Raw genomic sequence first — 27,999 nt, forward strand, 5'->3', positions numbered from 1 at the left:
AAAGTGCCTGGCATTGTCTTCTTCTGTTGTAGCCCATCTGCCTCAAGGTTTGACGTGTTGTGCATTCAGAGATGATATTCTGCTCACTACAATTGTACAGAGTGGTTATCTGAGTTACCGTAGACTTTGTCAGTTCAAACCAGTCTGGCCATTCTCTGTTGACCTCTCTCATCAACAAGGTGTTTCCGTCCACAGAACTGCCGCTCACTGGATGTTTTTTATTTTTGGCACCATTCTGAGTGAATTCTAGAGACTGTTGTGTGTGAAAATCCCAGGAGATCAGCAGTTACAGAAATACTCAAACCAGCCCATCTGGCACCAACAATCATGCCACTGTCCAAATTACTGAGATCACATTTTTTCTCCATTCTGATGGTTGATGTGAACATTAAATGAAGCTCCTGACCCATATCTGCATGATTTTATGCACTGCTGCCACACGATTGGCTGAATAGATGATCGCATGAATAAGTAGGTGTACAGGTGTTCCTAATAAAGTGCTCGGTGAGTGTATATGGAGTATAAATGAGTAAATATGACTAATAAAAATGTAAAAAAAAAAAAAACAACAAAACAGGGCTTGGCATTATTTTTGACGTTCAGTTTTTAATTTTACCTGTACATCCACCCCGACAACACCATAAATATTTGTACTTCTACATTAAAATTTTGTCACAGCCCCAATATAAAAACTTGCAGTTGAAAAATCTGTAGTTGACTGAGCTCAGAGACACAAATGTATAAACAGATATTTACAGAAATTCAGCGACAGACTGAAATCAAAGAGAGTTGAACAACTTTATGGTCTAAATAAAATTTAACTGCACCAGTCGTAAAATGCGAATAACACTGCACTCTCAATTTGATCACTGGACTGTAAATGTTTATGGAGCAAACGGTCAAAGTGGGGTAAAAATTCAGCTCAAAGTATTTCCTGTCAATGCTGACGATGTTTGCGCTACCACTGAATCAGTTTCCTCTGTCTCTTCACTTCTCCCAGCCTCTTGATATTGAGTCCTTAGCAGAGGTCTCATTTCATGAAGTTCTGCTGTGCTCTGGTTCTGATGTGATCCAGTGAATGGAGTTTCATCAGATGCATCAGCATTATCCTGTGTTTAAGACATTTATTTAAAACAATTGCCACATGCAATCTTCTGCTTCAGTATATTAGTTTTAATATAAAGTAAATAGAGCTGTTCTGGTCGTAGTCTTAAAACCTGGAAGAGAATTTGTATTTTAGATCCGTAGGTTCCCATTGGAATTTCCTATAGGTTTTTTGGAGTTTTTGATTCAAATAAGGTCCATGGTCAAAATTACTTGGAGAATTTCACATTTTGTTCTACAACATAAATTCCACACAGTCATAACTCATAGGGGTGTTACAATACCAAAATTTCAGTCTGTACATGTTCCGACAAACCACAGAAAAGATACATATGCTATTGAACACACTCCTTGAATGTTTTGACATTGTTAATTGATTTTGAAATGAATTCATAAAACTTTAAATGAAAATAGGACAATTAATTTTCAACACACCAGTGCTTCATTAAAGATCCTCACAGCATAATCAAAAACACAACATTGGTCTTAGTTTTGAGTGGGAATCTTCACAAAGAATTTTGAAGGGCAAAGGTAAATGTGACAGAGCTTTTAAGCACAAGGACAGGTTTGGTGTGAATGGCAAGGGCCGCCCATAGCATTTTGTGGGCCCTAGGCAGATTTTAAAAAATGGGGTACACCTATCCAAACACACCCAACATTAAAAAGTCATCAAGTTTAAATTGTGCAAATAAGCAAGTCTATTTTTTAAAAAGCATAAAGCTTAAAAATGCAAATCTTTCAACTAGTTTATCAGCTATTACTACTTCAGAAGTACTTAAATATATATATATATATATATATATATATATATATATATATATATATATATATATATATATAAATTACTAAATAGGCTATATTTAATGAAATTATGTGCAAATGAATAATTAATTAAATTACCAAATTAATGTATGGGACTGTAGATTATATTTGCACTTACTGTAAAAAGTGGCATATGCTATTTGCACCCTGATGTATAATAAAATATTTAAAAAATAATATAAAAAATAAAATAGTATAAAAAAGTATTTAATCTAATAAGTATTGTGATGTGTGGCAGATCACTTTCTTTTTTTTTCTTTTTTTTTCTTTTATCCCCTTTTTCTCCCAATTTGGAATGCCCAATTCCCACTACTTAGTAGGTCCTCGTGGTGGCGCGGTTACTCACCTCAATCCATGTGGCAGAGGACAAGTCTCAGTTGCCTCCATTTCTGAGACCGTCAATCCGTGCATCTTATCACGTGGCTCGTTGTGCATGACACTGCGGAGACTCGCAGCATGTGGAGGCTCATGCTACTCTCCATGATCCACGCACAACTCGCCACGCGCCCCATTGAGAGCGAAAACCACTAATCGTGACCACGAGGAGGTTACCCCATGTGACTCTACCCTCCCTAGCAACCGGGCTAATTTGGTTGCTTAGGAGACCTGGCTGGAGTCACTCGGCATGCGCAGATATGGAAAGGAGGAAGTGGGAGCTGGGTTAACATCCACACGTAAGACATTTATTGTTCCACTTTTCAGTGTCACACACCAAGTGTTTGCTTTTTAGCACAATCTCCAACACACACACACAGCTTTGTGCGTCTCTCTTTCTCGAACTGGTGCTCTGGCTCCTCCTTATCTCTCCCGGCCGACTGAGATAATTCTCCGCCAGGTGTCCATCCTTACTGCTTGACCATGCCCTGCTCGCCACACGATGGAGCTTAACTGAATCGCTGGCAGCGGGACAAAACGCACCTGATGTGTCATGTAATTATTGTACCTCGTCACTGCTGTCTTTAAATGCCGAGCATGGATTTAGAGAGAGCGGTCTCTTCAGGTCCAGGAAACAGGTTATCGCAGCCCTAGCTTTCCAAACCCGTGAGATGCAGAGCCGCTAGAAAATGTGCTACAAAAAGCTGCCAACCACGCGTTCCAGTCCGGGAAAGGCTTGCGTGCGCCCGTCTACCCCTTTCTCTGCACTACTCAACCTTAAGTGAGCCCCCCAATCACGACAAGAACACACCGCATTTACTTTCAGTGATATCACACTCCCCTTAGACAATTTATTTGCATCTTTTGCAATCATTTTTATTTTAAAATAAATGACTTTCCGATGGTGTGTACTGTCTGTTCTCGATTACATGGACCGATTAAGGGACAATAGTGAAATTGGCAAAAGGTGGACCTGGATCGCCCATGCAACAAACCAACTGTTTTACTAATGTCGCCACATCAGATCTCAGGCTGGGGATTGCCAAATTCACATACTTAACTCTGCATATCTTCAGCGCAAATGTAATATTTTTTAATAGTTTAGTGCTATTCACACTTATTGCACATAATTATTTGTCTATATTGAACCCATGGCAGGGGGGCCCCTGGTGGCCGCAGGGGCCCTATGCAGCCGCATATGTCGCTTAATAGGTAAGGCCGGCACTGTGAATGGCCTCTAATACCTCTTCCAGCAGCAAACTTGGCTTTCCGCATCTTAGCTTCAATGGAAAACACAGGTAGAAAATATATAAGATAGACACAACTGCCGGAAATACAGTTTGTAACGTTGAGAGTTTTATGAATTATTGAACGTTTTAGCTTGTAGTTTAAAATCCGAGGACTTGTACCTCAAATGCTGCACAACAAAGCATCACATTATAAATGAAAACATTGACGAAAACTTCTATTCAGTATGTACCGGGCCAGATTTTGAGATATTGCTTAAATATAATAATAATAATGATTATTATTATTATTACAGTGAATATTTCATTATACTCTATACAGTATATTTCTGTCGCAATTTCTTCAATTTCATGCATCAAGCTTTTATTTTGAATCAGATTTTTATTTTGACGTGAAGGTATGTTTTTCACGGTAGTTTCACACTTCCTGATAAGACGTTGTTTATATGAACCAGTGTGAATATTGAAGTGCAAAATTCTGCGATTTAATGACATAAATATATAGTCTGCGGGTGCTGCGGGCGTCACAGTGAATATGCACTCTTTTCTGTCATCTACTACAATAATCACAACAGGTAATGATCATAAAATGTGGTGATTTGATTCTGATGCGATCTGCTGGCTTCACACATGCACTTTGAAGCGTGCAGCACATGCAGACTGTATATTTATTTAATGAAATCACTGTCTTTTGCAGTTTACTTATTACACTAGGACATATCACAATTTAAATTTGATTAATTGTCCATTTAGATGTAGAATCACTGAATGTGTTTAAATAAGTGTGAGCATTTGAAAGCAGTCGTGTGTCTGTCAGCGCACAGGGACCGTAGAAACTTGCATCGTTACATCTTTTTTTTTTATTAAAGTATCGACATGGTACAGAAGGTACTTTTGACACCCCTAATATCTCAAACGTAATTTTTTAACTGTTGTGTGCATAAAACATATAAGTTGATAACTACATAAGGATTTCAACTAGCTTGACAGTTTACCTGCTTAAAGAGTAAAAAACTGCTGTAGTCATTATTGAGCAACTTTTTGAATCAAAATTCACATTTTTGGTATTACTGTGTAATTTACTGAACAAAACTTGAAAGTCTCTTAATACAAAGTGCATAATACCCATTGGAAATTCTTCTGGGTTGGCCTACAAATTGACGTCAGGACTGAACAGCTCTATTTTTTCACATATTTAGTTACAAATCTCAAATCATTCCAACCTTGTGGGAGATATTCACCTGCGAGCAATGATTCTGGTGCGATCTGCTGGCTTGATTAGACTCTGCTGAATTCTGTGTTCGGCATAAGAAATACTGGTAAATGCCTGATTAAAAAGTGTCACTGGTCAATCTCAAATCAATGCAATGCAATATAATGATATATATTACTCACCTGACAACACTGCTGATTATCTTTAATGACTGTGTGTGAAGAGCAGTGGGAGAAAATATATTTAGTAAGTCATTTTGAAACTGATCTATCAATTTCAGCTGTACTATATTCAACCTGCTTAACAGCGGATTCCTGGATTTCGCAAACAAAGCCCTATGAATTCACACTGACCTTCAAAAATGTCTCTCTTTTTTTTTGGTGGATTTTCTCCCCTTTTCTCCCCAATTTGGAATGCCCAATTCCCAATGCACTCTAAATCCTCATGGTGGCGTAGTGACTTGCCTCAATCCGGGTGGCGGAGGACGAATCTCAGTTGCCTCCGCATCTGAGACCGTCAGTCCACGCATCTTATCACATGGCTTGTTGAGTGCGTTACCGCGGAGACGTAGCGCGTGTGGAGGCTTCGCGCTATTCTCCGCGGCATCCATGCACAACTCACCACGCGCCCCACCGAGAGCGAGAACCACGTTATAGCGACCACGAGGAGGTTACCCCATGTGACTCTACCCTCCCTAGCAACTGGGCCAATTTGGTTGCTTAGGAGACCTGGCTGGAGTCACTCAGCACACCCTGGATTCGAACTCACGACTCCAGGGGTGGTAGTCAGCGTCTTTACTTGCTGAGCTACCCAGATAAAAAAAAATTCTCTTTAAGTATATCATTTATGTGCCACTAGCAAACAGAATTGCAAATCTAATGACTGTTTTCAAACAGCTTTCCCAAACAATCCCCCTATCTTCCACTGGTTGAGCCAAAGTTGTTGTGTCGGCCTGGTCCGGCCATTCAAACAAAGAGAGCAATATTTGAATATCAAAACAAAGCCAGTGTTTACACTCTTTGGTGAAATCAACCTACAAATGGCTAAAGTTGATGAAGTATTTTATAAAATAAACTCATCAGATCGTGAATACTTAAAATACTGTCTCTGTCAACCAGCTTTGCTTCACTTACACACACACAGAGACTTAAGATCTAACCATAAGATTTAAATGTTATTTTAACTGATGGTTTAAGTCTAGTTTATACTCACAAGGCTCTAAAATGACTAAAAACAGCACAGAAGAGGCGAAGAGGCATTCAGATGGAAAGACAATATTTCTCAGATCCCCCACTGCACGCTCACCATTAACTGTGGAATTAATATATTAGAGTCAGAACAATTGTGTTTACAGAAATAATCAATCTGGTTCTAAATAAAGTCAATGGTACATCACGAAAGTGGTACATTTTACACAGTTTCATCAATAATGCATTCACATAACACATTTTAGTTTTTTTGTTTCTGTTCTCCTTAATTTGAAAACCATTTAATCAAGCTGTGAATCATTTAGGACGTATAAACAGCTTTACAACTGGTTTAATTAAGGTGAAAGTGAAAACATCTGAATTACACATTTGAAACCAGATAACAAATCATAATGACTTTGCACTACAACATTACCTAATTATTTCACATGGTAACCACAGGAAAAAGTCTGTTAGTTTGAGCATATGGATTATGTCAACTAAGAACAGGATTCCTCAGTACAGAGGAATCACATGCACTAGTACTGCTGTGATAATCTATATGTTTACTGTCTCTGTAATGGTACCTGTATGATGTTAAAAGTTTGTTAACTCACCTGTTTTCAGTATCAGTTCTGCCATCAGTGCAACAGAGTTCACTAAAACAACACCAACTGATCCAAAAAGGTACACAACAGGTCTATAGGGAAGATCTGTAAGGCAGATTAAAAAAATTTCCTAAACAAATGAAAAATATAAATCTATGAACAGTGTTAATCACTTTGGTACTATTTCCACGTCTGGTAGATTTCTAGAAGTCTTAGAACTAATATCCACACAGATCATCAAAAATGTTGTTTGTTTTTTCTTCAAATGTATACGAATATTTATTAACGGGGGTCTGGGTAGCTCAGCGAGTATTGACGCTGACTACCACCTCTGGAGTCGTGAGTTCGATTCCAGGGTGTGCTGAGTGACTCCAGTCAGGTCTCCTAAGCAACCAAATTGGCCCGGTTGCTAGGGAGGGTAGAGTCACGTGGGGTAACCTCCTCGTGGTCACTATAACGTGGTTCTCGCTCTCAGTGGGGCACGTGGTGAGTTGTGCGTGGATGCCGCGGAGAATAGCGTGAAGCCTCCACACGCACCATGTCTCCACGGTAACGCACTTAACAAGCCACGTTATAAGATGCACGGATTGACGGTCTCAGATGCGGAGGTAACTGAGATTCGTCCTCCGCCACCCGGATTGAGGCGAGTCACTACACCACCACGAGGACTTAGAGCGCATTGGGAATTGGGCATTCCAAATTGGGGAGAAAAAAAGAAAAGAAGAAAAAAAAAGAATATTTATTGACTTCGTTCATGACACAAAAAAGAAACAATATCATCTAAAAATTTATAATTGTCTAAATGCAAATAACAAACTGTTTGTTTGCTTCTTTTCATGAAGTATCATTAAAGTTAACCAATCTTGATAGACTGCAGCATTGATATCTCTCATATGGCATCTAGAATTGTTTCTTAAGCACATAGGAAAAGGCCTATTAAGTTATAAGATGACATTTGGAGAACAGTGAAAGCCTAAAAATCAATGATCACAGATTAAATAAAAGCTACAAAACTAACCTAAAAGTATCTGATAGTACAATAAGTCAACATCTCAGAAAATACTTTTGTGAAAACAAGCAATATTTCCTGTGCTAATCTTGTGGACAGGACATTATTGCAAAATCAATATATGAAATGTAGTGAAGAAATAACTGAATACGATAATACCTCACCCAAAAATGGAGTAACATCACACGTAGAGGATTATTAAAAGCGAATTATGAATACTGTACCCAGATCATCAAATGAGTGTTTCAGGACAACAATTCCCCAGAGAACTTGTAAAAATGCAGCTACGCTGGCCCATCCAGCACAATCTACACAGACAAAAAGCAAAACAACAACTACAAATTACACTCAAAAAAAGATTTTTGCAGGTTGTTCACTAACTTAATTAAAAAGAACTAAAGCAACACAATTCTAGAACATTTTATCTTAAATTCATTACATTAAATGCAATTAAATTTGTAAAAATTGTTTACTTAATCCATTTGAGTAAGGTCTACATGAATATTTTTTGTAGCATTGATGAAACTGGCCAGGGGATTTCAATTTCCCAGCATGCTTTGCAGGGGACTGGATGGTGTGAACAATTGTTGAAACTAAGTATTATTTTATGCAGGGGCGCAGTTTCCCGGGGTGATGGGGGGGACATCTTCTCCCCCCCCCAATAATCAAAACAAGCAATTACAACCCCTGGCCCCACCCCCGCTGCAACCCCCCAGTGTTCAAGACAAATCTACGCCCTTGATTTTATGCATTTCTGAGCAAGATAAGAACAGGATGAGTTTTGGTCATGTTTACTGTTCTGTTTTATCATTTTTTAAAAGTAGTGTTTGTTTGGCTGGAGTTTGGGAGGTTACCATTGTGGTGAAGACTGGTGCTTGTGCTTTGGTTGAGGATGGACTTGCACTTTCAAGCGATGTTTGATTTGAATGCTGCTGTTAAACTAACAGTGCAACAGTTTCACTGTCCTTACACTTGCTCACTTGGCATATACTAACGATTAAAAACAAATATTAATTTGAACCAACATAAGACAATTAATTAAATAATTCTTAGTAAATTAAAAAAAATTACATTCGACCAACATTAAAAAATTACGTTTGATTAACCTAATAAAGTCGAGTTAAACCAACTATAGTAAATTGATTTGACCTAATCTAACTAAATTATGTTGATTTAATGAAACTGAATTAATTAAAATTAACTTAATTAAATTGCTTGTAAAAAATTAAATAAAGGTATTGAATTTTTTTGTTGTTGAGTGTAGTGGAAACATTTTCATTAAAATGTTTATTTTGTTCCTATAAAAATGAATTTAATAAATTGCCTTTTTTTAAAACTAACTTTTAATATTTATATTTTATTTTATGCATATTATTATGTGCTATTATAAGAAACATTATTATACCTTTCTCTTTTTCCAGTGCCATAAGGTAAGAATATACCATGATAACATTCACCACTATCATGAAAATTAACCATGCTAATCTTCTGACTGACTGTAAACCTGAAAAAGATGAAAATGTGAAAATTATTTAATAAAGTAACATTAAGGGGGTTATTGTTTCTAAATACATTCTAATATATATATATATATATATATATATATATATATATATATATATATATATATATATATATATATGTATATATGTGCTGTATATAAAAGCCTATTTCAAAGTTTTATGCATTTCAGTTTCATAACAAAATTACATCGAATTGAATTGTGTAAATCTTAAAAATAGGCTACAATATTCTTTGAGTGTATAAGGCAAATATGGAGTGTAGGATCAGTTTTTCCTGAACATTAAAGCGACAGTACACCCAAAAATGTACATTCTCTCATCATTTATTCATCCTGATGCCATCCCAGATGCGTATGACTTTTTATCTTCAACAGAACACAAATGAAGATTTTTAGAAGAATATTTAAGGTCTGTAGGTCCATACAATGCAAGTGAATGTGTGCCAAATTTCTGAAGCTCCAAAAAAGCACATATAGCCATCATAAAACTAATCCGTTTGACTCCAGCGGATTAAGTAATGTCTTCTGAAGCGAAACGCTAGGTGTTTGTAAGAAATAATACATATTTATTACTTTAACTAAAAATTCATGAGGGTCGAGGTCAAGCGCGTTGGCAAGTTCACGCAAGAACTGACGTGTTAAATACAAGAAGAAGAAAAATGGAAGCGCAGTGTTGTTTACAACAAAAGAGCATCTATAATCATACAGTACATAGATGCCTCATTCGGCTGGTTTGAATACGTCAACTGTGGCGCCATCTTGGAACAAGGAGAAGCTGTTTGACGCGAGCGGAGGAGATGCCTCAGACCGAGCTCATTGCTCAGACCGCTGCATAAACAGCTTTTGTGTGGAAACAGTATTGCGGTCCATAGAAACAGCTGCTAATAAGGGATCTACGTATGAATATCTATGCAGAGCAAGCTTTTGCGCTTGCGTCACGCGAGAGGCAGTTTGAACTCCACCCTCGTTAACGTACAAACCTCAAGCTGGCCAGAAGTGAACATTTTTAGTAAAAAAAAAGTTTTAAATATTGTGTAACAGGGTTAAAAATGGGTAAGGAGGAGGTGGCTGAACAGTCAAAATAATACTTTAATGCAAAATGAAAACATAGAGACATAAACGCACACATGGCAGCTGCACGTGGCTCTCCCTCTCCCGAACTGCTGCAACCGGCTGCTCTTATCCCTCTCCTCAGCCCGGCCCCGTCGTCACGGCCCAGCCCCGCCCTCCTCCTTGTCACATATTGATCTATTTCTAATGTCAGAAGACATTAATTAATCCACTGGAATCGTACAAATTATTTTTATGATGGCTATATTTGCTTTTTGGAGCTTCTACATTTTGGTCACCATTCACTTGCATTGTATGGACCTACAGAGCTGAAATATTCTTCTAAAAATCTTCATTTGTGCTCTGCAGAAGAAAGAAAGTCATACACATCTGGGATGGCATGAGGGTGAGTAAATGATGAGAGAATTTGCATTTGTGGGTGAACTGTCCCTTTAATTAATGTTATTTAATCAAATATATTTAGTGACATTCATAGCTGTATGAATAATCATTGATTTATCCATTTACCCATTATTTATGCAGCTTCAAAAAAATAAAAGTAAAACATACAACAGATTAACTACTTACATTCCAGCTTTTTCTCACATGCATCGTTCCAGTTGTATCTTGTCAACGTCAAGAAGAGTGGGAAAACTCCCACAACAAAAAGTGCTGAACATGACAAAAATGCATTATTTATCTTTATCATTACGTATTTTCAGATTAGTTGCAAATTATAATTATAGTGTTGAAGTCATTAACTGATGAGAGACTGTTCATAAGAGGAAACTGGCATAATTATAGAAAGCAACATTATGCATGATCCAAGTCACATTTGGCACTTTCCACAAATAAGGTACAGTTACTTGCAGTGACTTTGGTAATAGGTTTACATACGGCATTAGGGAGTAACGGAGTACATTTAACGGCATTACAGATTTAAAATACAAAATATTAATAACTGTTTTATAATTTAAACTGTTGATAATCAGAATACAGTTATTTTCAAAACGTATTTTGATTACTAAAGAGATTATTTGCTTTTTATTGTTATTTGTTTCATTTATTATTTAGTCTACTCAGTTGGAAAACATTTTACACATTAAATGATGTGATCTGAGGAGCATTTGATCAGTGGTGAAACTCATTCATAAGAGCGGACAGAGGGTGCTCTCACACAGTTTTGAGTCCCCTTTGGGAGCTTAAAGGTGCACTAAGTAAGTTTTTGCTAATTAAAAAAGTTTTACACATAAAGACATGAATAGCATCTTTTAGAAATATGCTGAAAATGTTGTACACTCACATAAGATGAAGAATGAAGTCTTATCAGAAACCCTATAAATGCTGTTTAATTTGACATGGAGCGGGTCGCCCCCTCATGGGCGCTGCCATGTTGACCTCACATAACACTGCGTCATGCAATGTTCATCAGTGGTAGAGGTCTGCAACCTGACCCGGGCCCGACGGGACCCGAGAACCCGACTGGTCAGTTTTTCAAATAGCGGTTCGGGTCGGGGTCGGGGTCGGGTTCGGATGAACGGAAAAATAAACAAGCTTACCGAACTTGTTTTGCGCATGCGCTCTCACTCATAGACACGCGCGAACGGACGAGTTAGGGGCCGTTCACACCAAACGTGTTTTTGCGCACGTCTGTTCTGTTTTCCCATTGTTTAAACACATGCTGGATGAATGTCTTTGACATTTGCACTCCGTCTCGCTTTTTCTTCAGTGTCTCGCGTAGGCCCGGCATGTTTTAAACACCATGTCAAGTTAAAAAGAAATTCAAATTTTCAATAACGCACGTTGAGACACCTGCGCTCTCTTTCATTCTTTATGCTGCGTCTAGACTGTTTTTAGCGCAGTTGTCACAAAGATTCAACAATCTGAACAAGTTCAGGCTGCATAGAAGGGACTGTTGCATTGTTTCATATTATTCCAGATTGTTCTGCACCAAGTGAAGTTTCAGCAAATAAACAGTAAGTGAGGAGATGCTGTGCCTTGTTGAAACTGTGTATGTTTACTGTTTCAGTACTGTTACGAATATGCTTACATAAAATACAGCCTATTGCAACAGTAGTTGTTAGAAGAAGAAATTAGATGGTAAGCGATTTCAGATTTGGGTCGGGCTTACGCTTAAAATCTGACGGTATCGTTCTGGCCGGGTAGGGTCGCGCCACATGGTTTTGGGTACGGGACGGGTTTCATTTGAAGGCCTGTGCAGACCTCTAATCAGTGGTACCAGTGATGGTACAGTATTGATAAACAGGAGTGAATCCATCAGACAGTCCAACAATAGTTCGACATCAAACGGCAAACGTGAGCACAAAGCGGTGTTCAGCCAGCCGAGAGTTCGCAAGTCACAGCTGTCCAGTCACAGTCCTACGCACAACAACACACAAAAATTTGTTTGGATTGGATAGAAGAATGTCCATTGGATGTGTGTGATATGAGACGGATAAAAACACAGACTAAAAGTAACAAAACAAAAGATACAAACACATTTGGTGTGACGTGACAGCACTCCAGGACTATGGGTGTCAGTATAGAGTCCAAAACCACAAACTACTTCTAGGACTGACGGGACGAGTAAGAGCCAGATAAATCCTTGTTAAAATCTTGCTTAGTGCACCTTTAATAGAGCTTAACAGAAGAGAGTTAGAAATGCTCAGATTAAATCGAAATTCAATAAATGCACAATTACAAGGCTGTATAATTTGTCAATGTTTTTATGCAAATTGTGTATTTTTACAAGGATAAAGGATGCTTATGTGAGAAATGCTAACCAATGTAGCCTAAAGCATCGTATAGAAAGCTACAAGTAGTATATTTTCTGCCTTATTCTATAAACAGAATCCACACACGATCAGAAAAAGATGTCTTTGTGTACACTCTGTGGGGTTTCAAAGTAAGTTTGAAGCAGCAGAAATAGTTAACCTTGTGTAAATTTCCATGTGAACATTTAGCTTTATGCTAAGCTAAAATGCTATTTCTAGTCCTTACATGCATGTGTTACCAGGCATGATTATATTTTATAATGAATTCTATCAAGAAAAATCCTAGATTACTGCAAAAATCATAGATCTGCATGTTATTCACTTGTTTATAATAAAATAAATCTACAGTATTTTATTAAAGTATTTAGGTTACCAAAATACGTTAAAAGTAACCCTCCCAACCCTGGTTACAAGGTAAATAATTTAAGCAATTCAAAGCCACTCCTCTTTTTGCACTTTCATTTTCAACCATCTTTATCAAGTTTACACTATTTAGTTTTAAGTAGTGTATTATAATTCAATCAATGAAGATAATTGCTCATAAAAACAGCTAACCAGACTCCAGTAGGGTTGAAACTTTATCAACAACGTCGACAATAAAAAAAACAGTTGTTTGATCTCATTTAACGTAACAAGAGATCACATTAAACTCTAATGATGACGTGTGAGAACAGCTCGCACCTGACTGAGGAGAGGAAGAATTACACAGCTCACAGTCCAGATGCACTCTAAACTTTCCAAACAGCTTCAGGTGATGTAGATGGCAAAGTATGAGGGAATTATAATGTCCCAATCTACGGGGGAGAGATTGAAACTGCACCCGGCTGATGCACACTCAGTCACGGGGATGCTTGTCCTTCGAGCGCGCGCGCTTAATGCAGCTAGATTATAACGTGATGACTCACGACTTATTGAATCATAATATATGTGTCACTGTGCATTTCTTATCGTGAAGAAAATTGGCAATACTCAGCTTTATTAATAAGAGAGAGTTTGTTTTTATGTGAGTTAAAGATGGATTGAAGTGAACAGAAAGGTGAGAGAGGGTAGTCTTCACCCCATTATACACCGCAACAAAATACGTCTTTAATTTGTTTTTGTTTTGGCTTGTTTTCCAATATAAATATCTAAAACTCCTTTAAAACAATGTACATTTACATTAGCAGCTATACTGCAGAAATATTTTTAAATATCTAAAAATCCTTTAAAAAAAGATGCATTGACCCGAGAAGCAGCATATAAGATATTTAGACTTTTAGAGAATCGATCTTCAATACAAGTATATTTCATCTTCACTGCACTCGCAGAAGTATAAACAAATAAAAAAAATACACTAATATAGAAAATACACTTATATTAAAGATACATTCTCTTAAAGTCTAAATATCTTATACGTTGCTTCTCAAGTAAATGTATCTTGTTTTAAGGCTTTTTAGACAATTTTAAATAGAAAAAAGACAAAAACACTTGACAATAATAGGATTTTTTTGTAGTTAAATTTTTACTGAATTAAACATAATAAAAAGTATTTTTCCCTTTAATTCAGTGAATGTCATTTAGAGGTATTTTTAAAGGATGACTTTGTCCTCTTTATTGTTAGTAAGCACGTTTAATACAACCTTTTAACTCGGTGCACAAGCTGAATAATCGGTTAAGAGCTAACGATTAATCGTTGCAATAATTGCAGAATAGTCGAATAATCGTTCTAATAATCGTTAGATTAATCGATTATCAAAGTAATCGTTAGTTGCAGCCCATAGACTCCAGTGGTTTTTACTTGTTTTACTTTATAATCAGTATTGAATCAGTTCTTGTTTCCCCTAAACATGTTTCTAGTTTTCTGTTTAAAGAATTTTCCACATATATGGTTCCTAATGGATTACAGAAGGTCACTTACCGTGACTAGCAGCTTTAAAAGCGTAGAAGAGGAAGATGAGTTGTAATGGAGGCAGAACATCATGGCCAATGTCAGACACGAAGTCTAATACAGCACGCATGGGACCATCTTTATTTCTAATGAGTTCAGCCAGTACTGTATATATAAATAAAGAGTGGAGGTGGAGATGCAAAAGTGAATGTATGAATGAAATTATTACATTAATGTTAATGTGTTCAAAGTGAAAAGTGAATTCAAAAGGACTAAATGTAGGCTGTATGACACTGAGATTTATGTAATAAATGTTAATGTCTCACTTGATTTGTCTGTAAGTAACCCTACCAAGCTGACAAAACACAATTTGCTATCATTTACACAGTATGTCACTGATCCATGACAACTTGGGAAAAAATCCTAAAGAAATACTTACAGAAAATGATATTGATGATGGATATCAGAATCATTATTCCAAAGAGGACTGTTATCAAGACTTTGTCAAATTCTGCATAATTCACACTTTTTTGCCAAAAAGCTCTAAAAAGAACTGGGGGTGAAAACATTAGTTCAACACACTACAATATACTGTAAATACAGTTCATAAGCAGCAAAAAACATCTCATTTGTAGAATGTCCTACTGATAAATAATGACATTAGAGGGAAGATAAATGAGACACAAAATTAAATTTACTTTTTAAATTCTGATACAATTCTGGATTAACAATGTTTAAATGGGGGCCTGGGTTGCTCAGCGAGTATTCACGCTGACTACCACCCTGGAGTCACGAGTTCTAATCCAGGGTGTGCTGAGTGACTCCAGCCAGGTCTCCTAAGCAACCAAATTGGCCCGGTTGCTAGGGAGGGTAGAGTCACATGGGTTAACCTTCTCGTGGTCGCTATAATGTGGTTCACTCTCGGTGGGGCGCGTGGTGAGTTGTGCTTGGATGCCGCGGAGAATAGCGTGAAGCCTCCACACGCATTATGTCTCCACGGTATAAGATGCACAGATTGACGGTCTCAGATGCGGAGGCAACTGAGATGCATCCTCCACCACCCGCATTGAGGCACTACGCCACCACGAGGACTTAGAGCGCACTGGGAATTGGGCATTCCAAATTGGGGAGAAAAAAAGAAAAGGAGGGGCGAGTCGAAATACATTTTTGTGGTAATCAACATTATGCCATAAATGCTGTCAACAGCTGAACTTGGACTGAACCCAGAATATTCCTTTAACATTGCTCTGGAGGGTAGAGTCACGTGGGGTAACCTCCTCGTAGTCGCGATTAGTGGTTCTCGCTCTCAATGGGGCGTGTGGTAAGTTGTGTGTGGATCGCGGAGAGTAGCATGAGCCTCCACATGCTGCGAGTCTCCGCAGTGTCATGCACAACAAGCCACGTGATAAGATGCACGGATTGACGGTCTCAGAAGCGGAGGCAACTGAGACTTGTCCTCCGCCACCCGGATTGAGGCGAGTAACCGTGCCACCACGAGGACCTACTAAGTAGTGGGAATTGGGCATTCCAAATTGGGAGAAAAAAAAAGCTTAATTAATTTGTATGAATATCACCATGAAACAATCAGGGAGTATTTATATTTGCCTACCTGAATAAATAACATTTGCAAAAAGGGAATATTGTAGATGAACAATGCAGTGTATAATGGTTTTACGTTCGCCTGTAAAACAGAAAAGAAAAACCATATACAGTAACGACAAGACAAAACCCTTTGAAGTGGAAATATTAAAGTGGTAATGCGTTTATCCTTTCTTTTTTCAATTTATGGAAAAATTGCTCTGAAAATGTACTGTGCAAAGGCAAAGTTTTAAACTAACTTTATAATTCATTTAAGCGCTTCCTCCAATAAATAATGTTTTAATGTAAAGTGTTTTGAAGTGAACAAACCAGGAAAATGCTCTGAATGTGGAGCTGCCCATAACAGCAGAAGGGGACGCAGGAAATAATGAGCACAACAAGCAACTGTCTCATTCTGAAATCCTGGAACAAAATTAATTCAATGATGTAAATCGATTCCATACTAACAGACAAATGCAGGTTTTCTCAACTGTTAAATTAATAGATTTGCAGACAGATAATATTAATTACCACTCACCTTCAATAACGCCCCAGAATAAAAAGGCAAAGAACATAATAAGGTTTGGTACAGAGACTACCAACAACTGAAGAAACAGTGCTGTATCTGGAGAGAAATATGCACACAAGGTTTCAGACAGAAACCAAGATTTCATTTTTATTTATTTTTTATTTATCATTCAGACTGACTGAAGAATATTACTCAAAGCAAATAGGAATAGTTTCCATGCAAACATACTTGTATTTTGTTTTAGATACCATAGAACAGACAGCAGAAGTGCAGATCCAGATGCAGCTATACAGATACTCAACACCATTGCATGCAAAGCAGAGAAACCTGTGACACACACATTACTTACTATAGACAGGATTTATTGTGCAAAACTTTCTGTATATTGTACTGCAAATATAATTTCTTGGCTACTGGATTTATAGGTTTGACGTTGGGTCTATAAGTTGAAAAGTGCAGGTTTCTTAATGCATACAGTACACTGTAAAAAACTGCTGTAAATTTACAGCCAAATTCCTACAGAAATCTACAGTGATTCTTAAAAACAGTAGTTTGCTGTTAAAAATGTTGCATTCTGGGAGATCAAGAGCACTAGATCACTGTGAAGTGACTAGTTTTACGGTAAATTGCTGTTCTATGCAAGGCATTAGGGGAAAATGAACATTTAAAATCATGATATCATCTTGGTGAAAGCTGCAGTGACATTTTGAAACTTATATTTTAAGTATTTAATCTCGTTGTATATCAAACAATTTGAGTGTATGTTCCACTGGTATATACACTGGCGGCCAAAAGTTTGGAATAATGTACAGATTTTGCTGTTTCAGAAGGAAATTGGTACTTTAAATCACCAAAGTGGCATTCAACTGATCACAAAGTATAGTCAGGACATTAATGATGTAAAAAACAGCACCATCACTATTTGAAAAAAGTCATTTTTGATCGAATCTAGACAGCAGCCATCACTCCAACACCTTATCCTTGAGTAATCATGCTAAACTGATCATTTGGTACTAGAAAATCACTTGCCATTATATCAAACACAGTTGAAAGATATTTAGATCATTAAATGAAGCTTAACATTGTCTTTGTGTTTGTTTTTGAGTTGCCACAGTATGCATTAGACTGGCATGTCTTAAGGTCAATATTTGGTCAAAAATGGCAAAAAAGAAACAGCTTTCTCTAGAAACTTATCAGTCAATCATTGTTTTGAGGAATGAAGGCTATACAATGCTTGAAATTCCCAAACAACTGAAGATTTCATACAAAGGTGTACACTACAGTCTTCAAAGACAAAGGACAACTGGCTCTAACAAGGACAGAAAGAGATGTGGAAGACCAGATGTACAACTAAACAAGAGGATAAGTACATCAGAGTCTCTAGTTTGAGAAATAGACGCCTTACATGTCCTCAGCTGACAGCTTCATTGAATTCTACCTGCTCAATTCAACTCGCAAAGTTTGTCAAAATAATCGCTTGCCAAATGTTGGCTATAGATGCGGTTCACTTGAAACACATCACAGGACAAAGCATAATTGGCAATCTATCTGAATCATCATGGTAAAAGGAGCGGTGGATGTTTGATTCTCCCATATATAGCTTCTCCAAATGATCTGAAATAAGTGCCCATAACTGTCACTTATCTAACACTTTTTATGTGTAAAAAATGAAAGGGGACCGTTCATCAACATGCTCACGCCGAGGCCAGTTATGGTCTTAAGCCTGCATGATGGACGAAGCTGAGCTACAATCACACTGTGTACAACCATACTGGGAATATTACCGGTGCCTTATATATCAGTCTCCGCCCAGCCCTACTTGGAATATAGCACACAAGTGGACTACTTTTATGGTGTGCTTGCCTAATTTTTTTTTGTAACCAGCAGCCATATCACCTTGTAGCTCAAGACTGGTTACCCACTGAAGCTAAGCAGTGTTGAGCCTGGTCAGTACCTGGATGGGAGACCTCCTCGGGTCTAAGTTTGCTGCTGGAAGAGGTATTAGGGAGGCCAGAAGGGGGTGCTCACCCTGCAGTCTGTATGGGTCCCAATGCCTCAGTACATTGATGGGGACACTATACTGTAAAAAAAAAGCACCATCCTTTGGATGAGACCTTAAACCAAGGTCCTGACTCTCTATAGTCATTAAAAAATCCCAGGACACTTCTCGTAAAAAGAGTAGGGGTGTAACCTTGATGTCCTGGCCAAATTCCCCCAATTTATTTTTTATTTAACCAGCAGCCATATCACCCGTCACTCAAGACCAGTTGCCCACAGAAGCTAAGCGGGGTTGAGCCTGGTCAGTACCTGGATGGGAGACCTCCTGGGGTCTAAGGTTGCTGCTGGAAGAGGTATTAGGGAGGCCAGAAGGGGGTGCTCACCCTGCAGTCTGTATGGGTCCCAATGCCCCAGTACAGTGACGGGGACACTATACTGTGAAAAAAAGCACTATCCTTTGGATGAGACGTTAAACCGAGGTCCTGAATCTCTGTGGTCATTAAAAAAATCCCAGGACACTTCTTGTAAAAATATTAGGGGTGTAACCCAGTGTCCTGGCCAAATTCCCCCCATTGGCCCTTCTCAATCATGGCCTCCTAATAATCCCCATCCATTAATTGGCTGTATAACTCTACTCTCTCCTCTCCACCAATAGCTAGCTGTGTGGTGAGAGTACTGGCGCACTATGGCTGCCGTCGCATCATCCAGGTGGATGCTGCACACTGGTGGAGGTTGAGGAGAGTCCCCTGTTCACTGTGTAAAGCGCTTTGAGTGTCAGAAAAGTGCTATATAAATGTAACATTCATTCATTCATTCATTTTTTTAAACTTGAAAGATTCAGTCCCCAAAGTTAAAAATGGCATTAAATTAAACACATTTAAATGTATTAATTTAGACTCAGACTTTTTTTTTGTGCTCACCCAGTTGTGCCAGTTCCACAGTTGTGTTGCCTGAAAAATTTCCAGCTTCTGCGTGACACATATAAACTCCTTGGTCTTCAGTTCTGACACTCTTCAGTCTGAGAGAGAAGTTTCCTTTGTGGATTTCATCAGTGAAGAACTCAGCTCTGTCTCTGTATTGCTCATGTGATGAATGTGTTATAATTCTACTTTTTTGGAAGAGCAGAACCAGAATATCTTCATATGTATCCGTTTTCTTCCATGAAACCTCTTCAGGTGTGATGTGAGAGTCCACAGAGCAGTTCAGAGTGATGTCATTACCCACATACGCAGATATGGAGTGATCTGATCCTGATACTATCAAACGCTCTGAAAAAATACACATAAAATGATACATCATAAAATCGAATTAAATTGTAAAGTGTTTTTAAAGAGCTTCATGTGGGGGGTTTTTCACTCACCAACAGATTTTATTTCAACCAAAGTTTCACCAGACTCATGGTCAGTGTAAACTTTACATCTGTAAAAACCTTTATCTTCAGCTGTCACATTGTTCAACAGGAGGGAGAAGTTTCCATGTTGAATCTTGTCGGTAAAGAAATGAGCTCTATCATGATAATCCTGATACTGGGCATCTGGTACACTCATGCCATCTTGGAACACATGCACTAACGAATTTGAGTCTGTTCTTATCCAAACCACCTTCAGTCCCTCTATTGGTAAGGATTTGTCAACAAAACAGGTCAGAATGGCTGAAACTCCCAGAGGAACAACTACAGGAGCAGCGGGACCTTTCACAATAAACCCTAAAAATGAAAATGAATTTAAAATAAATGCAACTTTAATGAAAACAAAGACAGAGAGAGAGAGAAATGAAGTAAAGCATCATAGTGAGGTACATCTGAGATGTTTCTACCCTCTCGTACTGTAGATTGATTTTACTTACCCTCAGAGATCATCAGCAGTACTGACATGAACATGCAGCTATGCAGGTACATCTTCAAGAATGTTAAATCATACAAAACAAAAGTTACCTCTGCTTCAACCTAAAAAAATATTTGTTTTCCTACATTGTGTTCACAAACAGACTGTTCAACGTCTCTTGAAAGCAACATCTCTGCTTTCACTTTCATTCTTTCAAAAAAAAATTTAAGTAAAGTCACTTCCTGTAAATCTGCCACAAGTATGCATTTAGATTTCAAAACAATAACTACTATTCTCATAATGCACAATTCAAGTTTTACATTTACATTGCTTACTACACTGTTATTAAAAGTGATCAATCCAGTCTGCTTTAGTATGGAAAGTAAAGAAATGCACATGAGGAGCGTGTTAGTAACTGAAGGAAACTAAACAAATAAAGTGATTGAGTGAAGAAAAAGTGTGATGAAGCTAAAGAAAATCTTTTAAATGACCAGCAACCAGTAAAATAAATAAGTAGTATCTCTAGCCTAACAAGAAATTGTCATGGTAGCAATAGTCTGATAAAAATGACCGGAACATGGAAACATATCATGTTTCTAACAATGAGTTGAGCAGGAGAGATTGGACTTTCATAAAAAAAAAAAAAATGCTTTAAATTCAAGTATAGAGATTTACATTTAGCACAGCATATTTATATGTTTCTCTACAGTTTGCTTAACAGAAAACAGAAAACATACCATCAGATATCATCAGAATGACTGCCGCCAAAATTAACGCAAGTATACCCATTTTCATGAAGATCTACTGTCAAAGTCATTAATTGCTAATTATTATTCTGGTTTGAAATGATTGTTTTAAGTGGTATTTATTCCATTTTTTATGTACCCGTGATGGCAAACATATATTGTGTCACCTATTCCTAACAAAAGCATTGTAAAGTGCTAATCTGGTACTCAAGAAAATTTTCTTATTATTAGAACAACTGAAAATGTTTCCATGCGGAAATCACAAAACAGTGTTTTTTTCCCCCATTTGCTGAGGTATTGAGATCTTACAAGTTGCTTTACACTTGCAAGTCAAATTTTGGTTTTAAAAATATTGTTTTAGAGCAGGGGTAGCCAATCCTGCTCCTGGAGAGCTACCTTCCTGCAGAGTTTAGATCCAACCCTAATCAAACACACCTGAACCAGCTGATCAAGGTCTTCAGGATTACTTGAAAATTACAGGGATGTGTTGGAGCTGAACTGTGCAGGAAGATAGCACACCAGGAGCAGGGTTGGCTAACCCTGTTTTAGAGAGATGAAGGCAAATCCATCCATGCATTACTGTTTTGAAAATACCAATCTCTAACCAGGATAGAGAGGGAAGTGGGACAGCCAGATGCACAACAAAAAGACAAGTAAATCACAGTCTCTAGTTTGAGAAACAGACTCCTCACAGGTCCTAAACTAGCAGCTTCTAAATGCCAACGACCTGCATTGCTGCAAGAGGATTCTTGGACAAACATTTATTTAAATAGAAATGGCCATTTGTAACATTATAAATGTCTCTAAATCATCTCTAAACTACATAACGTGCATTTTAACCTATTTCAGGTTTATTCTCATTCACGGATGTCCAAGTATCTTGGCTATTAAGTTAACATACTGTACAACACTAATATAATGCAATATCATAGAGGAGGACATTTATCCTCTATAATATTGCAGCAATTATCCAGATATGGAATGAGATTATTAAGCAAACTGTTATCAACTCCTACATGCCAACTGAATAAAATAAGGCAAAATAAACATTTCACACAGTGTTTAGTGAGAGATATGATTGATTCAAACACTTAAAGTGGTTGTTCTGTATATGTATTATTGTATTAGAGTTGTAATAATAAAGTCTTAATTAATATTATGGCTATTTAACATATTGAGTCATTATTATTAAGTAAATTGTAGCATTTGATTCAATTATGTTTTGTGATTTCTCATGCCTTCTTTATATAACATAATTTCTAAATTACACGTCTACAAATTACTTTAATTTGTATTTTTTGTAATTGTGGTGGAAAATAACCGTAGCGAAGTTGAATACGTCATTTTTAATCAAGTAAAAGTACTATTATTATTTATACTTAATAATAATAATATTATTAAGTAGAAGAATTTGAAACATTTACTCAAGTACTGTAACGAAAGTAGTTGTAATTCGTTACTTTCCACCTCTGCCCATATACTACATATAAATGATACTCGTGATATGGCAGTAGGTTTGCACTGCACACAATAAAACTACAAACACAAAAGAAGACTCAGTAAATATGGTGATGAAATAGACTTTATTAATCAAGAACATATAACAATAATCTAATAATCAGTTTCCTTCAGTTTCATAACATAAACACACTAAACTTGAGATTTGTATACCAGTCACGAGAAACTACCTTCTAGTACCATGTACTGTATATATAATGGCATTTAAACAAACAAACAAACAAACAAAAAACTGTTGAAATTGGTTCAAATTTTGGCCAATGGAAAGTGCCAACAGATTGCGCAGTTCTGTTAACTGAGGTAAAAACAAACACACAGACACATTTAGAGACGCAAACACTTGAAAACATATTTGAAATTACCGTAATGTTATAAAACACTCAGAAGTCATTACATCACGCGTTGTTCTGAAAGCAAAAAGAAACAAATGAAAGACAAAATGTGTGCTTTGCTTCAGTCAGACTGCGCGGATGACAGCACACATTTTGTCTTTCATTTGTTTCTTTTTGCTTTCAGAACAACGCGTGATGTACCAAGTATTTTACTCAACAGTACACTATCTATGTTTATTGTTTAGTAGACATAGGGGACACAGGTAAAAATTCCTGTTGAGCTGTTGGCCATCATTGCTCATGTGTGGCAGGGCTTGCACTATGCAATCATGTTGCAGCTTTGCTCTACCAGACCTCACATTACAGCCAGCAGGGAGCAATGGCTGTCCCCCCTACTCACAGCTGCACAGGGTCTGAGCAGCAGTGGCACAAACCTAGAACTCAGGTGATGTTTTCTACACTAGCACAATTAACATATTATGTTACATTATGTGTCTCACTTCTTCTTGGTTATGTCATGTAAATCGCATCAACTTTCAAGGCTGCATACAGCATCCTTCCTTATGAAAATATGTGATCATATGAGCTAAATAAAATGTACACAAAGTAAATAAGTTCTTGTACAACATTTCTTGACAGGGCTTTAAGCCTGGTCCAACAAATGAGATGGTGGTGTTGTCAGCTAGCCCAAGGAGAGAAGATTGGCTGAAGGGATCAGGTAATGTATAGGAATGGGCAGTACAGGTGCATCTCAATAAATTAGAATGTCATGGAAATAGTGACATGCCAATCAGCTAATGAACTCAAAACACCTGCAAAGATTTCCTGAGCCTTCAAAATGGTCTCTCAGTTTGGTTCACTAGGCTACACAGTCATGGGAAAGACTGCTGATCTGACAGTTGTCCAGAAGACAATCATTGACACCCTTCACAAGAAGGGTAAGCCACAAACATTCATTGCCAAAGAAGCTGGCTGTTCACAGAAAGTTGAGTGGAAGGAAAAAGTGTGGAAGAAAAAGATGCACAACCAACCGAGAGAACCGCAGCCTTATGAGGATTGTCAAGCAAAATCGATTCAAGAATTTGGGTGAACTTCACAAGGAATGGACTGAGGCTGGGGTCAAGGCATCAAGAGCCACCACACACAGACGTGTCAAGGAATTTGGCTACAGTTGTCGTATTCCTCTTGTTAAGCCACTCCTGAACCACAGACAACGTCAGAGGCGTCTTACCTGGGCTAAGGAGAAGAAGAACTGGACTGTTGCCCAGTGGTCCAAAGTCCTCTTTTCAGATGAGAGCAAGTTTTGTATTTCATTTGGAAACCAAGGTTCTAGAGTCTGGAGGAAGGGTGGAGAAGCTCATAGCCCAAGTTGCTTGAAGTCCAGTGTTAAGTTTCCACAGGCTGTGATGATTTGGGGTGCAATGTCATCTGCTGGTGTTGGTCCATTGTGTTTTTTGAAAACCAAAGTCACTGCACCCGTTTACCAAGTAATTTTGGAGCACTTCATGCTTCCTTCTGCTGACCAGCTTTTTAAAGATGCTGATTTCATTTTCCAGCAGGATTTGGCACCTGCCCACACTGCCAAAAGCACCAAAAGTTGGTTAAATGACCATGGTGTTGGTGTGCTTGACTGGCCAGCAAACTCACCAGACCTGAACCCCATAGAGAATCTATGGGGTATTGTCAAGCGGAAAATGAGAAACAAGAGACCAAAAAATGCAGATGAGCTGAAGGCCACTGTCAAAGAAACCTGGGCTTCCATACCACCTCAGCAGTGCCACAAACTGATCACCTCCATGCCACGCCAAATTGAGGCAGTAATTAAAGCAAAAGGAGCCCCTACTAAGTATTGAGTACATATACAGTAAATGAACATACTTTCCAGAAGGCCAACAATTCACTAAAAATGTTTTTTTTATTGGTCTTATGATGTATTCTAATTTTTTGAGATAGTGAATTGGTGGGTTTTTGTTAAATGTGAGCCAAAATCATCACAATTAAAAGAACCAAAGACTTAAACTACTTCAGTCTGTGTGCATTGAATTTATTTAATACACGAGTTTCACAATTTGAGTTGAATTACTGAAATAAATGAACTTTTCCACGACATTCTAATTTATTGAGATGCACCTGTATGTCTGCTACATGAATTAAAATATACTTGAAATGTAAAATTGTACTTTGTATTTTTAGACTAGTCTTTATTAGACTTTAGATGAACCTCTAATTGAACTGAATGTCCATACACAGACACACACATACACACACAACATCCCTGTAGCGTAGAGCTACACAACACTGAAGTAGAATTTGACATGAAAAGCATTCATTTATGATAATAACAAACAGTACATAAATGCTTGTCTAACTGTTCAATCGTGTATATTTTCAGGAGTAACTTGTACAAAGGGGCCTGTGACCGGAACTGTGACCTTCCAGACATGTCAGTTCTGCGTGTGAATGAGATATATACCAAGGAATGCCAAGGGAAACTGCTCCACCCATAACAAGAATGGGAATAGCAGGGGAAGTACCACTGGTGGACAGTGCCTTTGGAAAAGTTCAAGAAGGGAGTTTTCTGTCCTATCACCTTCCAGCATGGAGTCCACCAAACACTTGCCCACATACCACCACACCACCACGACCATGCTTACCCCTTTATGGCTACTGTCTGGGTCCCTCAGTGTGCTGTTTTGTGTTAAGCTACCATCAGCAGCTGCACATGAATTCTCTAGCAACATCAGAGGTCATGGCGCACCAAATTGAGAAAAGCACAAGACAGCAAAGCACGCTGAAGGAATGGCATCAATTAAGAAAGCCACGTGTGACTTCCTCTAGATTCAGGTAATTGTAAACTTTGTGACACGACTGTCAGCATTTTGTTTTTCATGTTATTTAAAAACGTATGGTGTTTGTATATATGAATGTATTTCTAGAGAGGTTTGCCATGTGAGAGGACAGTCCTCAGCAGAGAACCTGGCACTGAGAATTTTGCGGCCAGGCTATCAGAGTGGAGAAATGAAGAGGGGCCTTCAGATGGAGCCCAAAGCAGTGGAGGAATACTGCTTTGTTAAGGAGGTAAATCACTACCCTTGTGGTTTCATCATCCACCCTGATGCACCTTGGCTTGGCTCATCACCAGATGGGTTGGTGTATGACCCTAAAGCTGAACCTGTGTTTGGACTGCTGGAAGTGAAGTGCCCAAATGTGAGAAGCTATGTAGACTGTGCCAACCTTAGGGTCTCCGATGGAGTGCTACAGCTCAAACAATCTCACGCATACTACTGGCAGATACAGGGCCAACTACTCATCACTGGTTCAGAATGGTGTGATTTTGTTGTTTACGCTGAAGATGACATGTTTATTCAAAGAATGTTCAGAGATGGGAGAGTCATAAAAACAGTCAAACAAAAGGTTGATTACTTTTACTTTTACTTTTACCTACCTGTGCTTTTGGCTTGAAAATTTCCATTATTAACTTTCAATCAGTTCATATGTTTTGGTTCAGATTTTATTGCTCATTTTTACAAATCCATACAAAACTTTAACTGATATGTATTGTTCACTGGTACAAATCTCTACAAATGTAGAGAGTCTATTGTTAATTTTTACAAATCTTTACAACTTTACAAATTTCAAATAGTTTGGATTTCATTACATTTCTGAGCAGTTTTCATGTGCTCACTATTGCCATCTGCCACAAATATATTCTATTCTATTAGAATTCTAGTATACAATTGTAGAGCCGAGGAGCGCGGGGCCAGGCTGGAATGAGCCACACCCGGTCCCCAATCAGCTTGATGGGGTGCGCGAGGGATAAAGGCGGCCAGGGACGACAGTTCGAGAGAGAGAGAATTGCAGGCAGCTGTACTGTGTGTTTATAGTTATGTGTTTTGTTTAAATTGTTTATTAAATTATTATTTAACTTGTCAAGCCGGTTCTCGCCTCCTCCTTTCCACTGAACCCCCTTACATTGGTGCCGAAACCCGGGAAGGAGGAGGGATTCCCGTCGCAGAGTCCTCGACACTGCCGTCCACCCAGGGGAGCGCCACTGCCGTCCGACGGGGGACAGAGTAGCCCGACCACCCGGACGCGGGGAACGGCCGCCGTCCGCAAGGCGAGTGGGGACGGGACTCCCCGACTGCCTAGAGCGAGGGAGCCGCTGCCGGGGGCGGAGGAGTGCCCTGCTGTCCCCCGGGAACGCGGAGGGGTCGAGAGAAGACCGCCGTCCGCGGGAGGAGGAAGGAAGCGACTCCCCGACCGCCTGGAGTGGTAGGGCCACTGCCAGGGGCGGAGGAGTGTCCCCACGGGACGCCGGGAACGCGGAGGGGCGTTCTGTCTGCTGGGGGTCGGAGGTCTGACTCCGGTCCGCCCGGGGAAGAGCGGCTGCAGTCCGCCTGAGAGGGTGGAGTAGTGATCGAGGTCCACACGAAGGCGCATCAGAGAACCGGTGAGTTTCTTTTTCTCTCTCTCCTCTCTCTCTCTCTGTCGCTCCGTGTTGGCCTTTCCCTCGCCATTTTATTTTGTTGTTTTTCCCCTCCTGTCTCCTCCCAGGTCGAGGAAGGCGGGGATGACCCGCCGGCAGTCGGGGCGTAAGGCACGCCCCCCCCGGAGAGGAAGGGTGGGGGATGTACGTCATGCCGGGGGCTCCCCGGCCTGAGGCAACGCCGGGAGGAGTGTAGAGCCGAGGAGGGCGG

The 27,999-nt window shown here is 38.7% G+C and overlaps 2 protein-coding genes across 4 annotated transcripts; one reads left to right on the forward strand and one right to left on the reverse strand.

Moving 5' to 3' along the window:
• On the reverse strand, nt 1-20,936 carry LOC127449832 (uncharacterized). Of its 2 annotated transcripts, XM_051713416.1 has the most exons (17): nt 20,729-20,936; nt 20,244-20,588; nt 19,804-20,151; nt 17,114-17,212; nt 16,895-16,981; nt 16,687-16,779; nt 16,388-16,459; nt 15,218-15,331; nt 14,809-14,943; nt 10,726-10,809; nt 8,971-9,069; nt 7,790-7,873; nt 6,566-6,661; nt 5,974-6,072; nt 4,944-4,972; nt 4,790-4,843; nt 1-1,109 (listed from the first exon to the last, which is right to left on the reverse strand). In XM_051713416.1, exons 1-17 carry the CDS (start codon nt 20,778-20,780, stop codon nt 918-920), a joined length of 2,082 nt encoding a protein of 693 aa, XP_051569376.1. In that variant the 5' UTR covers nt 20,781-20,936; the 3' UTR covers nt 1-917. The 2 variants fall into 2 exon arrangements, with proteins under 2 accessions (XP_051569376.1, XP_051569377.1); XM_051713417.1 differs by lacking the exon at nt 17,114-17,212.
• Nucleotides 20,666-27,999, forward strand: LOC127449886 (uncharacterized). Of its 2 annotated transcripts, XM_051713511.1 has the most exons (7): nt 20,666-20,774; nt 23,551-23,747; nt 23,942-24,020; nt 25,695-26,146; nt 26,239-26,716; nt 27,025-27,752; nt 27,857-27,999. In XM_051713511.1, the coding sequence occupies exons 4-6, from the start codon at nt 25,782-25,784 to the stop codon at nt 27,043-27,045; spliced, it is 864 nt and encodes a 287-aa protein (XP_051569471.1). In that variant the 5' UTR covers nt 20,666-20,774; nt 23,551-23,747; nt 23,942-24,020; nt 25,695-25,781; the 3' UTR covers nt 27,046-27,752; nt 27,857-27,999. The 2 variants fall into 2 exon arrangements, with proteins under 2 accessions (XP_051569471.1, XP_051569470.1); XM_051713510.1 differs by lacking the exons at nt 20,666-20,774; nt 23,551-23,747 and having other exon boundaries at nt 23,889-24,020; nt 26,239-27,752.

The sequence above is a fragment of the Myxocyprinus asiaticus genome, chromosome 13 (assembly GCF_019703515.2).
Source record: "Myxocyprinus asiaticus isolate MX2 ecotype Aquarium Trade chromosome 13, UBuf_Myxa_2, whole genome shotgun sequence".
NCBI lineage: Eukaryota > Metazoa > Chordata > Actinopteri > Cypriniformes > Catostomidae > Myxocyprinus > Myxocyprinus asiaticus.

Bases quoted from the DNA above. Each gene is read 5' to 3' on its own strand.
- LOC127449832 (XM_051713416.1), bottom strand. From the start codon at position 20,780: ATGTACCTGCATAGCTGCATGTTCATGTCAGTACTGCTGATGATCTCT. The intron at 15,332-16,387 runs GTAGGCAAATAT...TTTCACCCCCAG, and splicing joins TGCAAATGTTATTTATTCAG to TTCTTTTTAGAGCTTTTTGG. The intron at 6,073-6,565 runs GTGAGTTAACAA...TTAATTCCACAG, and splicing joins AGAACTGATACTGAAAACAG to TTAATGGTGAGCGTGCAGTG.
- LOC127449886 (XM_051713510.1), top strand. From the start codon at position 25,782: ATGCCAAGGGAAACTGCTCCACCCATAACAAGAATGGGAATAGCAGGG. The intron at 26,147-26,238 runs GTAATTGTAAAC...ATGTATTTCTAG, and splicing joins GTGACTTCCTCTAGATTCAG to AGAGGTTTGCCATGTGAGAG.